The sequence below is a fragment of the Micromesistius poutassou genome (genome assembly GCF_964030765.1).
Source record: "Micromesistius poutassou genome assembly, chromosome: 22".
NCBI classification, from domain to species: Eukaryota; Metazoa; Chordata; class Actinopteri; order Gadiformes; family Gadidae; genus Micromesistius; species Micromesistius poutassou.
In genome coordinates, this window is record NC_140292.1 from 25,400 (window position 1) to 37,500 (window position 12,101).

Consider the following 12,101-nt stretch of genomic DNA (forward strand, 5'->3'; position numbering starts at 1 on the left):
ATAAGCAACATTCGACTGGGAAGTCTTACTGCGATGCAGTAGGCCGTGAGAATAGACTTTTCTGTGGTTTTTGCTTCTATAAGATGCAAACATAATTCTAACACCAGTACTTTATTGACGTGTCTGTCCCCAAAACACCCGATACCTTTTCAGTTTCATGATGTATCGCCAAACTGTGCAATATCTCAAATAAATAATCGGAGTCTATGCTGTTGCCTATACTGAGCCTCTCAATCTGTCATTGTCATCGTTCTTATCAACTGACATTAGTGATACGATTGTTTGTACAACTGCATTCACCTTTACGGTAATGCCGAATGTAATACGCCTTTATTTACAGTGCAGCTCGAAACTTCTTTAGACAAAAGAGATGGACTCCAAAGTTTGACTCTGGTTCAGTGTTTTATTTGAAACCTTAGACTATTGTCCAGTCGAGTATGCAAGCTGTTCTCACACAAAGGAACAACACATCAAAATAAACTTTAAGTGGGCCGACATAAAGGAGAATGGACCAAAGACAGCGAGCCACTGACAGTTGAAATGTTAATCAATACGTTCAATCTTGCCAATGGGGAAGTAGAGCTCTTGCATAACAAACCTATGTGTGAACCACACTACAGTAGAATACAGAGAAGCAAGTTGCCTTGTTGGCAAAGTTGTTGTTAAAGCTTGTGGTGACATCAGGTCAAGTCTGTTTGATACCTTGTTGTCTTAAAGTCAGACGTCATATTTCTTTCGCAGGGTCTCCAACGTGCCTTTCTCCAGGTGAGCTTGTTGGAGGAAATCAAACAGCTCCCGAAGAACTGAATAAAGAAAAGATAAATACGACAAATAAAGAAAAAAATTAAAAATCATTCATGATTTTGTCAACAACTGATGGAAGTTGGGGTGAGGGGGACTATTTGTACGTATATATGTAGATTAAGAAATTGGAAAATGTTACCTTTCTTCTCTGCGGAAGACATGAACATAATAGCCATGTCGAATCTGCGCCCACTGGCCAGACTGGTGAGGATTCCCAGTATGAGTGCTGGTGTTTCGTTCCTGCGGAAGAGCCCACGTTTCATTCACTTTACACCCTTTGTACCAGGCACCACATGCCAAACCGCCAACCCTAACCCTTACCCAGACTTATGAATAACAAGGAAGAATTCTGAATAATAACAACAACAATAGCAGATACAGCGATACAATTTAATGTCTCCTTTCTCTCCAGCTGCATCCTAAATTGATCCTAGATATGTTGAGATGCACTGAGGTTCGATCTCAGTGCAAGAAGAACATCTTCGAACATCTCGTGACTCACTTGGTGTAGAACTCCAGCAGGGTCCTCAGGATCTGGTTCAGGAGGTCAGACTCCAGAGAGTTCTGGAAGATCTTGGCGTATTCCGCCGGCTCCATTTGCTAGAAAACACAGTGAGTTGGTTCACACTGTCACACCTCTGTTCCCCTGACGCATGGACTGCTGGTCGTCTCTCTCTCTCTCTCTCTCTCTCTCTCAACATGAGCCTCTTACTTTATGATTTGTCCTCTCAACCCGTTTAGCGTCGCTAACATTTAAACAATCTGCATTCCCTGAAAGCGTGAGCACACCTGTGCTTGCACCATTTCATTATTCAGCATTTGATGCAATTTAGTCAAAATAAGCAAGAGGAAAAACAACCGTGTTCGTCGTTAATTATATTTCGCAAAGTCAATTCACCACAGCAAACCGTTAAAGGAAATGAAACATAGCAGAAGGACCATCTGAAAGTCTAATATTATATATAAGGCGTTAGGTAACACACCTATTCTCAATAGATCTGAGGGGGGGACGACTAGTAAACTTTTAAATATCCACTCCAGCCATCCACACGTTACCCTGAGGTGTCTGTGGGCCCCTACTACCCTGAGGTATCTGTGGGCCCTACTACCCTGAGGTGTCTGTGGCCCCTACTACCCTGAGGTGTCTGTGGCCCCTACTACCCTGAGGTATCTGTGGGCCCCTACTACCCTGAGGTGTCTGTGGGCCCCTACTACCCTGAGGTGTCTGTGGCCCCTACTACCCTGAGGTGTCTGTGGGCCCCTACTACCCTGAGGTGTCTGTGGGCCCCTACTACCCTGAGGTGTCTGTGGGCCCCTACTACCCTGAGGTGTCTGTGGGCCCTACTACCCTGAGGTGTCTGTGGCCCCTACTACCCTGAGGTGTCTGTGGGCCCCTACTACCCTGAGGTGTCTGTGGGCCCTACTACCCTGAGGTATCTGTAGATCTGTTGGCGCTGATGAGGGCCGATGGTCCGGAGGTCCGCCTCAAACTGGTAGCTGTTGGTGGCCGGCGCGGGTAACACCCCCGTCTGGTCGCAGGACGACCTGACGGAGCCGCTGCTGGCGGTGCTGGTGGCGCTGCTGCGGGCTTCTGGGAGGCGAGCAGAAGGGTCCGGTCTCATGACCTCATCCCTTCCTGGAGCGCTCCTGACCAATAGGTGAACAGAGCTCGTCAAGATACAACCAATGGCGGCTTTGTTGCGAAAAAGAAAGTAGTATATATATAACTCAAAAACGCGAGCCTATCTCTGGGCCCAGAGCTAGATAGGCTCTGGCGAGCAGTCCGTGAAAAAGTGACATGGGACAGGTTTTAAAACTCCCGACATACCGTGCTGCCGCCGGCGTCGGGACGTCCGATATCTCCTCGATCTTCAGGACCTTGGCGCTGGGGGAGGTGGAGAGCGGGGAGGCCGGCTCTCCGGCCTCCGTCAGGTGGCCCCGCTCCTGGCCCGGGGACCAGGAGGGGTCCTGGGGCGCCGGGCCCGACGGGACCCCCGCCAAGACCTGGTCCGGGACCGGGACGTCTCCCCCCCCCACCTCCTCGATGTCAATTCTCCTCAGGGGCTTCTGTGGATTATTTAAGAAGTTATAAAAGGTGCAGCTAGCTATTTAGAATATGAATATTCCCAAATATTATTAATTAAGTTATAAAAAGGGGCAAGATTGTTGTTGGGATTGTTACACATAGCTTATTTGGAATAGGAATATTCCCAAACGTCCCATGGTGGGATTAATAAAGTACATCTAAAAGGTATTGAATACGTTGGTGGTGTTGGTGTGTGAGGCGCGGTGGGAGACAGCGCGGAGAGACGACTCACGGTGGAGCGGAGGTGGTCCGCTTTCTCCAGGGGCTGGACGGTGCGTCTGGGAGCGCCGTCCAGCGTTCCCAGGAGGCCCGACGCTCCGGTCTCCTAACGAGAACAACCCACACAAGGACTTACGTTTAAAAAAAACACACATCAAACTACGTTTAGAACACGAAACTAATTTCTGCTGCACATTCATATATGCGGGCACGAGAAGTTCCGGTTGCTTGCAGTTTTGTTAGGACTTCGTGGTATTTTACACCAAAAATAAATCGCGTAGACGTACGATTTTTATTTTCTGGAGTTCGTTCAGCGCTTGCTTGTTTCCGGGTTCGAGCTTCAGCAGCTCCTGGAAGTCTGTCCAAACGGAACACACGACATACAGGTGCACTCAGTGAAAGGGTTCAGTGCGGCTGCGTACATAAAAGGTGTACTCTGTAATGAAGGGTTCTGAAGACCATCCACCCGCGAAGGCAGTACCTTGCTGGGCCTCACGGAGCTTGCCCAGAGCCAGGCGGGCGGTGCCTCTGCGGGCGAAGGCCTTGGAGTAGGTGCTGTCCAGGGAGAGGGCCGTGCCGCAGTCCTCCTCGGCCTGCTTGTACCTGGAGGAGGAGGAGGAGGAGGAGGAGGAGGAGGAGGAGCACAGGTGACTTTGGGAGATTTTCAGGTAAGTTTCTATGCAGGTGAGTTTTCCCACAGGGGAGAGTTTCTACACAGGTAAGACAACAAACAGGTGCATTTTCTGTACAGGTGAGTTTCCCCATACAGGTGTGTGTTCCCACACAGGTGCGTCTCCACACAGCCAGCGCTGCCTCCTACCTCTCCAGCTTGAGGTAGGCCATGGCTCTGTTGGCGGGCAGGAGGGCGTTGGTGGGGTCGGCCGCCATGCCTCCGGTGTAGCAGTCCAGCGCCGCCTCGTACTTCCCCTCTTTGAAGTACGCGTTGCCCTGGAGACCGTAGCCATAGCAACGGATCAGTACTAAGAGCTTCGGAAACACTTTCCAATCAGGGTGTATTAATTAACTGTAGATAATGCGGTAATTAGCATTGATAAGCATTAACTAACAGTTAGTAAAAAGTTACCTATGTGTCTAGTAATCATTGACTAATGGTGTTTACGTTAACTATGGTATTCCTTTATACGTTATTTAAAAGGGTTAGAGTTAGGGTACACTCTAACCGCTAAGCTAATGCTATATAATAATGCTTCTTTCTGCTTTAACTTACGTTTATTAATGTACCCTTATTGTAAAGCGTTCCCAGAGTTCCTAAGACAACACCTGCTTAGCGTCACTAGCGTCATCTTATCATAGATTAAAGAAATCAACCACAGAAATCCACACGGCACACGGGTATGCGTACTCTGTCCTTCTGCATCACCGCCTCTTGACTCTTCCTCTGTTCCTCCAAGCGTTTCTGCTGCTGAGGGTCCATCACGACGGGGGCCTCCTCTGGGGGCCCGGCCGGGCTCGAGACGTCCGTGCCGCGGTCCGCTACGACCTACAGACACGACATGGAGAACATGACTAAGAGTCAGGAGAGAGGGGGGGGTGGGGGGGGGTGGGGGGGGGTGGGAGTGACACAACAGGCGTGACCCAACCTAACAGTGATATCAACAACGTCACCTTCTTTATCTTCTTCACTTCCGTCTTCGCGTCGGCGTTCCCGGGGTCGAGCTTCAGAACCGTTTCGTAATCTGGTCGATGAGGAAGGACACGGGGGGGGGGGGGGGGGATACGAGGTGAGCCAGGTTTTGCCACACGCTACCGTCATAACAACAGCCACGGAGGGAGGACCCAGGGAGCCGGCTCCGTGGTAAGAAGTGCAGGTGAGTCTCACCTTCCAAGGCCGAGTCGTACTTCTCCAGGGCGAACCTGGCCGCCCCTCGGCGGGCGAAGGCTTTGAAGTAGTTGCTGTCCAACGCAATGGCCAGGTTGCAGTCGGACTCGGCCACTGAAAACCTAACGACGAGCAGTGTGATGACTCGGGGGACGTCCAAGCAGATAAGAGTTGGCGGAGTGTCGCTCGACTTGGGTACGTTACTCGCACACACTCGTATTGTATCTGTCGTAATACCGTACATCTATTGTAAACAAGGTATAGCCACCTCTTGCATGTTACATCACGGGCGTACGCGTTATAGTAACAGCGATACTATGACAAGCAGAATCCCATAGTGTTACACTAGAACTAGAAATAAAACAAATGATCGTATCGTGATAGACTTTTGATCAATATCAATATAAAACATGTTCAATATATATCGATAAAGAGACTGGACCGCTGAATCTAGCAGCTGGGTTTGTTAAACAAACACGGTTCCATACTTTTTACAATATTTGAGTGTTTTTCATTGTTGTATTGACATTGGAGTATTTGGACGGTCATATTAAGTGTTAAACAGAAGTGTTTAAATCCAGCATGGTAATTCCTAGTCTTTTTAGGTCATTACAATGATCAATAGTTATCGATATCGATCGATATGATCAAGTTATATCGAGACATGTCTACAGTATAGCTGTATCTTTCTTCACGCTGGGTGCATGTTTGTGACACGAGGAGGACTTACTTTTTGAGTCGGTGGAAGCAGGAGGCCCGGTTCGCGGGGAGAACGGGGCTGTAGGGGTCAGCGCTCATCCCTCGGGTGTAACACTCGACGGCCGCGTCGTACTTCCCCTCTCTGAACAGCGCGTTGCCCTAAAGGAGGTCATCAATAATCAATAATCAATACGGACCCCCGGCTGAGCGGCGACGACGGTGGTGGATTCATATCCCCATGGCAACAACGGTCTAGCTGTAGATACCTTCCCCAAAGTACGATCCTGTCTTCCTACATACGATACAACTTTATTAATCCCCCCGTAGGAGAAATGTGTTTGTTGCAACAGCAGTAGAAAAACACAGGATAAAAATAAATAAAATACAATAAAAATACAAAGTACTAAATACAACAAAAGTAGACGCTAAGGGAAAATGCTAAACAAAATGCTCAAGTAAGGAGAAGACAAGACAAACAGAACAAACAACAACAAATAGGGCAAACAAAAGAGACGGTATAAACTGCATAAAATATAAATTATGAATTATGAAAAAGTGTAAAGTGTAAATTGTAAAGTGGCTAAGTTCCAAAGATGCAATGTAAACAAAGAGAAAAAGAAGCATAAAAGAAGCATAAAAGCGTCAGCTAAATCAGTAAACAGTTTTTTTTACATCTCAGTGTGCATCTAAGTTCACTTCAGCGTTTACATCGGTCTCCACTGGGGGTGGATCTGGGTGTCTGGAGGGGTTTCAGACTCGGTACCTTCTCCTTCTCAGACAGAGCCAGGCTGCGGTCCACCGCCGCCGCCGCCGCCGCTGTGGCCTCCTCGGAGTCAGAGTCCGAGCCGTCCGCTGGACTCTCCTCCTTGTCGACGGCGGACAGAGCCTTGTCCTGTCACCACCAGAACACATCGCTTGTTAAAAAGGTCCCATGTCATATCACCAGGTCTGAGCGTGTTACAAGCCGTTTTGAAAAATCTGGCTCTTCTGACATCACAAGTGGGCGTGTCCATCTAGATGTGGTGCTGGGTAGATCAGCTTGTAACGGGCTAATCACACTCACACCCGGTGTGGGTCGACTCATGTGTTGTGTGAAAAACTTTAGTTGTTTTTTTTACCACATCAAATTTGTCCCATGCTCGATAGTCGAAGGCGTTAATCCTCGGCGTTTCCTTGGGCTCGTCCGTCTTCGGCTGTTGGCTGTTCACCACGGACGGTTGGTCTTTTTTTTTGGTCTTCCTCCTCTTCTTTTTGAAGTCTTTGTTCCTCACAGGGGGTAGATTCTTCTGTCACAACAGAAACGTGTTAGTGCCCTTGCCCCAGGGGCTCACGTACCAGGAAGGTGCCAGCCTGATACACACGGAGGTTATATAAAATATGTTAAAGGATACATATTATACCACCAGGTGTGAGTGTGATTAGCCGTTACAGGCCATTTGGAAAATCTGGCACTTATGACATCCCAGGTTGGCGTGTCCACATAGATGTGCGCTGGATCAGTCTACCAGCCTATACCCAGTGGACCGTAGCAAACGTTGCTCATCTACCCAGCACACATCTAGGTGGACAAGCCCACTTGTGATGTCAGAAGCGGCCCAGATTTTCAGAACGGCTTGTGACGGCTAATCACACTCACACCTGGTGGCATGTCATATGATGGGACCTTTAAATAAAAGGTTCCTACCTGTGTGTCCTCGCTGCGTCCCGTCCTCAGCTCCTCGTCTTTCCTCTTCATGTCGGTCTCCCAGCCGTTCATCTCTCTCATGAAGGTGTGCAGGTCGTCCGCATTCTGGCGCATTTGAAGTTGTAACTCGATGGCTTTGTTTGCGGCGGACATTGTCTACCTAGAAGATACGGATAAAACAAAAAACGACCGAGATCTCAAGTCCGACTATTGAGAGGGAAAAGAGAGTGAGGTCCGTCCGGTAAGATGGGAGACGAACCCGCTGGAGATACCGACTCTATCTGTGCAGGGATAATTAGCCAAGACAGATTCATACCAGAACCTGTACCCAAGCAATATAACCAAAAGTTAAGGTGGCTTAAAAAGGGCAATCATTCCCCTACAAGAGCCCGATAAGCTTCCAGTGAGTTCCAGTGAGAAAAGGTGACTAGAACCGTGTCTTCTTCTTCACTTCTGTGAACTGACGGGAAGAAGACACTAAAACACGAAACGTGAACTAATAAAACTCACCTAGGAAGGAATTAACGGCTGACAATGAAAGAGAAACACATGTGTCAACAGCAGCCCCGCTCCGTGTTGACATGCGGCGCCATGACAGCGGACTCCCAGCAGCCTTCACGGCTCCTTCTACGTAGTAAGGAGTCGACCGATTAAATTAAATAAATTAAATAAATAACTTTTATATATATATATATATGTTTATATATAAACATATTGAGATGTATTATTGTTAACGCTTCTTTTACTATAATTAAAATATTTTTTTCTGACTGATCTAAATTGTTTAAAAAAATATATATAACTTTGACCTATGACGTGTGGATAAAAACAACAGAGATGACCTCTCTCCCCCGGCTAGCCTCACTCACTCACCTACCTACCTACCTACCTCACACTTCTGGCTGAAAATCACCCATTTATGATCTAATCGCGATCAGATGAAATGGATCAGACCAAACAGGAAGACGAATATGGATACAACCTTTTCCCCGACAGAAACACCGCAAAAACCAAGAAGGCTTTCATTACTCAAAGCCTGTTCACTTTCAATCACAAGTGCCAGGTCATGTTGCAGTTCGCAATGGAAACCAGTAAGTATGAAGGATCACTAAAGTGTCACTAGTAGACAGCAGTATGTCGGTCTCTGTAGCTCCGTGGCATAAAGCTCACTGTGTGCATTGACAGCAACACTGTCGTCTTTGGCTTTAGCTTATGCTAGCTAACTTAGCATGTCTTTTCCAGGTTTTTAACAAGCTTGGTTCTAATACTTGCCATGTCGTTTTGTCTTCTCTTGCTTCAGGTCCATATGCAAAGCTGCTTCTTAGTGCCATGAAAAGTTCTGGATGGTAAATACATGATTTGTGTGTGTGTGTGTGTGTGTGTGTGTGTGTGTGTGTGTGTGTGTGTGTGTGTGTGTGTGTGTGTGTGGTATTATCTTTATTTCTGGACCTTCTATTCCTCTACTTGCAACCCTGAGCAGATCCCTTTGTGTTGACCGAATACTTTGCTACATGTCATCATTTTCAATATACATTCATAACATTGTTGTATCTTCTTCACACAGTACAGTGCATAAAGACCGGCACTTTTCCTGTGAAGATTGTGACGGCAGTGTCAGCGGTGGCTTCGACGCAAATTCTTCTCAAGTAAGTAATCCTTTTTTAAAAGTAATAAATCGTATGAAAAGAGTTGTGATGTGGTCAAAGGGATCCACAGTAACAAGCATGGTGGGATGTGCTGCAGGGTAATGTATTTTCAGCGTCAAGAGTTGTAGATATAGCGTGAGCTATTTTTAACCAACTTGCTGATGGATTCCTTACCACAAAGACATGAATGACATTATTACACGTCACTATTTTGTACCAAACGAAATGGTAAATGGACTGCATTCATATAGTGCATTTCTAACCAGTGGCCACTCAAAGCGCTTCACAATATTGCCTAACATTCACCCATTCACACACTGACAGCGTCAGTCATGCAAGGCGACAGCCAGCTCGTCTTGGAGCAGTCAGGGTTAGAGGCGTAGGAGACACCTCGACACTCAGCTAGGAGGAGGAGCCGGGGGATCGAACCAGCAACCTTCCGGATACCAGCCAACCCGCTCTACCTCCTGAGCCACATGCCTTCCCCGATCACATTTGAACAGCTGACACGTGTTCGTGTCCGGGCACTAATGCGACGTCTGTCGCCGCGTTTGTTTCCAGATCGTTCTGTGTCAGAACAACATTCACCAGCAGGCCCATATGAACCGAGTGGTGACCCACGAGCTCATCCACGCCTTCGACCACTGCCGAGCCCACGTCGACTGGTTCAACAACTTCCGGCACCTGGCCTGCTCCGAGGTGAGGCCTGCCGGGGTGCTGCTGTCCGGGCGGGTGCTGAGCGCTTGAATCGTACGAGAGTACCCGACCAATTCTGGATTTAAGGGGCCGATGCCGATATTATAGGGAGTAAAGGATTACAGATATCAATAGTTCGGCCGATGTTCAAAGTGTGTGTGTGTGTGTGTGTGTGTGTGTGTCAAATACTAACCCTAGTGAATTGTATACTCTTCTTTTTTTGCAGATCCGTGCAGCCAACCTCAGCGGAGACTGCTCCTTCAGCAGTGAGATTAACAGGTTTAACTTCGGCTTGAAGAACCACCGCCAGGTACATCTTGTTGGCATTCATTGTGTGTGGAAGAAAGGGACCATGGTTCAATTATTGAGTTAAAGTGACAGGAGGGAGTGTCGTCTCTGAACGGGACTTCTTTTGGAATCTCTTTAGGACCATAGAATGGTGAAGAGTTGGGGTGCATTCCAACCAATACATTTTAATACAATACAACCAATTGCAGGAATGATACTAAATGATTTGTATCGGAATACATTATAACAGGCCCACATTATACGACTACATATAGATTTACATTTAGGGCGTTTAGCAGACGCTTTTATCCAAAGCGACTTACAACAAAGTACATTTGTCAGAAGAAAGAGAAACGACGATATATTCTCTGTCGGTACAGTAAGGATGTCTATGGAACCAAGTGCCAAGCGCTAACAATCACTAGATTAACCCGTTCCCCGCATACAACAAAGATAGTTAGGATAAGATGCTACGCAACGCTAAGTACTATTTTTTTAAGTGCCAGGACGTACAACACACAATAAGTGCGTAAAGGTGCCCATGACATGCCACCAGGTGTGAGTGTGATTGGCCGTTACGTGCCGTTTTGAAAATCTGCCCCTTATGACATCACAGGTGGGCGTGTCCGCCTACTAGATGGTGTGACGGATTAGATGAGCAACGTTTGCTACGGTCCACTGGGGGGTAGGCTGGTATCCCTGCTCTATCCCAGCACACACATCTAGGTGGACAACACGCCCGCTTGTGATGTCATAAGGGGCAGATTTCCAAAACGGCTCGTAACGGCTGATCGCACGTCACGGGACCTTTTTAAGTGCCGACCGCCCCTACATGGTATTAATGGTAGTCAGCGTTAGGGTTAGGGTGCCGACCGCCCCTACATGGTATTAATGGTAGTCAGGGTTAGGGTTAGGGTTAGGGTGCCCACCGCCCCTACATGGTATTAATGGTAGTCAGGGTTAGGGTTAGGGTGCCGACCGCCCCTACATGGTATTAATGGTAGTCGGGGTTAGGGTTAGGGTGCCCACCGCCCCTACATGGTATTAATGGTAGTCAGGGTTAGGGTTAGGGTGCCGACCGCCCCTACATGGTATTAATGGTAGTCAGGGTTAGGGTTAGGGTGCCCACCGCCCCTACATGGTATTAATGGTAGTCAGGGTTAGGGTTAGGGTTAGGGTGCCGACCGCCCCTACATGGTATTAATGGTAGTCAGGGTTAGGGTTAGGGTGCCCACCGCCCCTACATGGTATTAATGGTAGTCAGGGTTAGGGTTAGGGTTAGGGTGCCGACCGCCCCTACATGGTATTAATGGTAGTCAGGGTTAGGGTTAGGGTTAGGGTGCCCACCGCCCCTACATGGTATTAATGGTAGTCAATCTGCTCAGCTCAGCCATAACTAATTCGATTCGACTTCTTCTTCTTCTTCTTCTTCTCTGGGTTTCCTCCGTCTCCGTCTCCGCCACCGCAGGAGTGCGTCCGCGGGCGCGCCCTGCGCTCCATCCTCGCCGTCCGCAAGGTCAGCCACGAGGAGGCGGGGAAGATCGTGGACGAGGTGTTTGACAGCTGCTTCAACGACACCGCCCCGTTCGGCCGCATTCCCCACACCAACAAGGACGCCAAGTTCGCCACCAGGCACTACGAGAGCCGGGACCGCTACTACGCTAACGTCTAACGCCGCCGCGCGCTAATTTTAACACTTCCTCCGATGGTGCTTTGTACAAAGAGACGCTAAACGCGGGGTTTTTTCGGCGGGAAGAGGAGAGGCCCGGTGGATAGGACTGTTGACCGGGGGGAGGGCTAAAATGGTCGCCCTTGAGAGGCGGTTGGAAGGGGGAGTCTGAAGGGTGAAAGCTGTGTGGGGGAGGAGGAGGAGGGAGGAGGAGGGGGAGGAGGGAGGGGGGAGGCGATTCCTCTTAAAGGGACGGTTTTTGTCACCAGGTTTTTAACGTTGAGTGAAGCTATAGTATTGGAACGGAGCCGCGCTGAGCACCACATGAGGTTCTGAGAGATTCGTCTTTTATCGCTGCATTTCTTTTGCTCCTCCGGTGACAACATTGACTCGCCTGTAAATAGAGCAGATTTATGCAAGTTAAATATTGATTCCTATGATTTTTTTTGTTTTGTTTTTGTTGAATTCGC

At 48.3% G+C, this 12,101-nt stretch overlaps 2 protein-coding genes across 3 annotated transcripts; one reads left to right on the top strand and one right to left on the bottom strand.

Annotated features, from left to right (window-relative positions):
* Positions 1–395: 395 nt before the first annotated feature.
* rpap3 (RNA polymerase II associated protein 3) lies at positions 396–7,939 on the bottom strand. 2 transcript variants are annotated; one of them, XM_084486190.1, is made up of 17 exons: positions 7,843–7,939; positions 7,333–7,492; positions 6,767–6,931; positions 6,412–6,540; positions 5,680–5,807; positions 4,950–5,071; positions 4,736–4,806; positions 4,473–4,610; positions 3,930–4,057; positions 3,591–3,712; positions 3,397–3,467; positions 3,123–3,215; positions 2,633–2,871; positions 2,232–2,451; positions 1,307–1,404; positions 944–1,044; positions 396–803 (listed from the first exon to the last, which is right to left on the bottom strand). In XM_084486190.1, the coding sequence occupies exons 2-17, from the start codon at positions 7,483–7,485 to the stop codon at positions 718–720; spliced, it is 2,064 nt and encodes a 687-aa protein (XP_084342316.1). In that variant the 5' UTR covers positions 7,486–7,492; positions 7,843–7,939; the 3' UTR covers positions 396–717. The 2 variants fall into 2 exon arrangements, with proteins under 2 accessions (XP_084342316.1, XP_084342315.1); XM_084486189.1 differs by having other exon boundaries at positions 6,767–6,934.
* A 241-nt stretch (positions 7,940–8,180) lies between these two features.
* atp23 (ATP23 metallopeptidase and ATP synthase assembly factor homolog) lies at positions 8,181–12,096 on the top strand. The gene is made up of 6 exons (XM_084486807.1): positions 8,181–8,423; positions 8,633–8,678; positions 8,897–8,978; positions 9,540–9,677; positions 9,901–9,984; positions 11,431–12,096. The coding sequence occupies exons 1-6, from the start codon at positions 8,276–8,278 to the stop codon at positions 11,632–11,634; spliced, it is 702 nt and encodes a 233-aa protein (XP_084342933.1). The 5' UTR covers positions 8,181–8,275; the 3' UTR covers positions 11,635–12,096.
* The last annotated feature ends 5 nt before the right edge of the window (positions 12,097–12,101 follow it).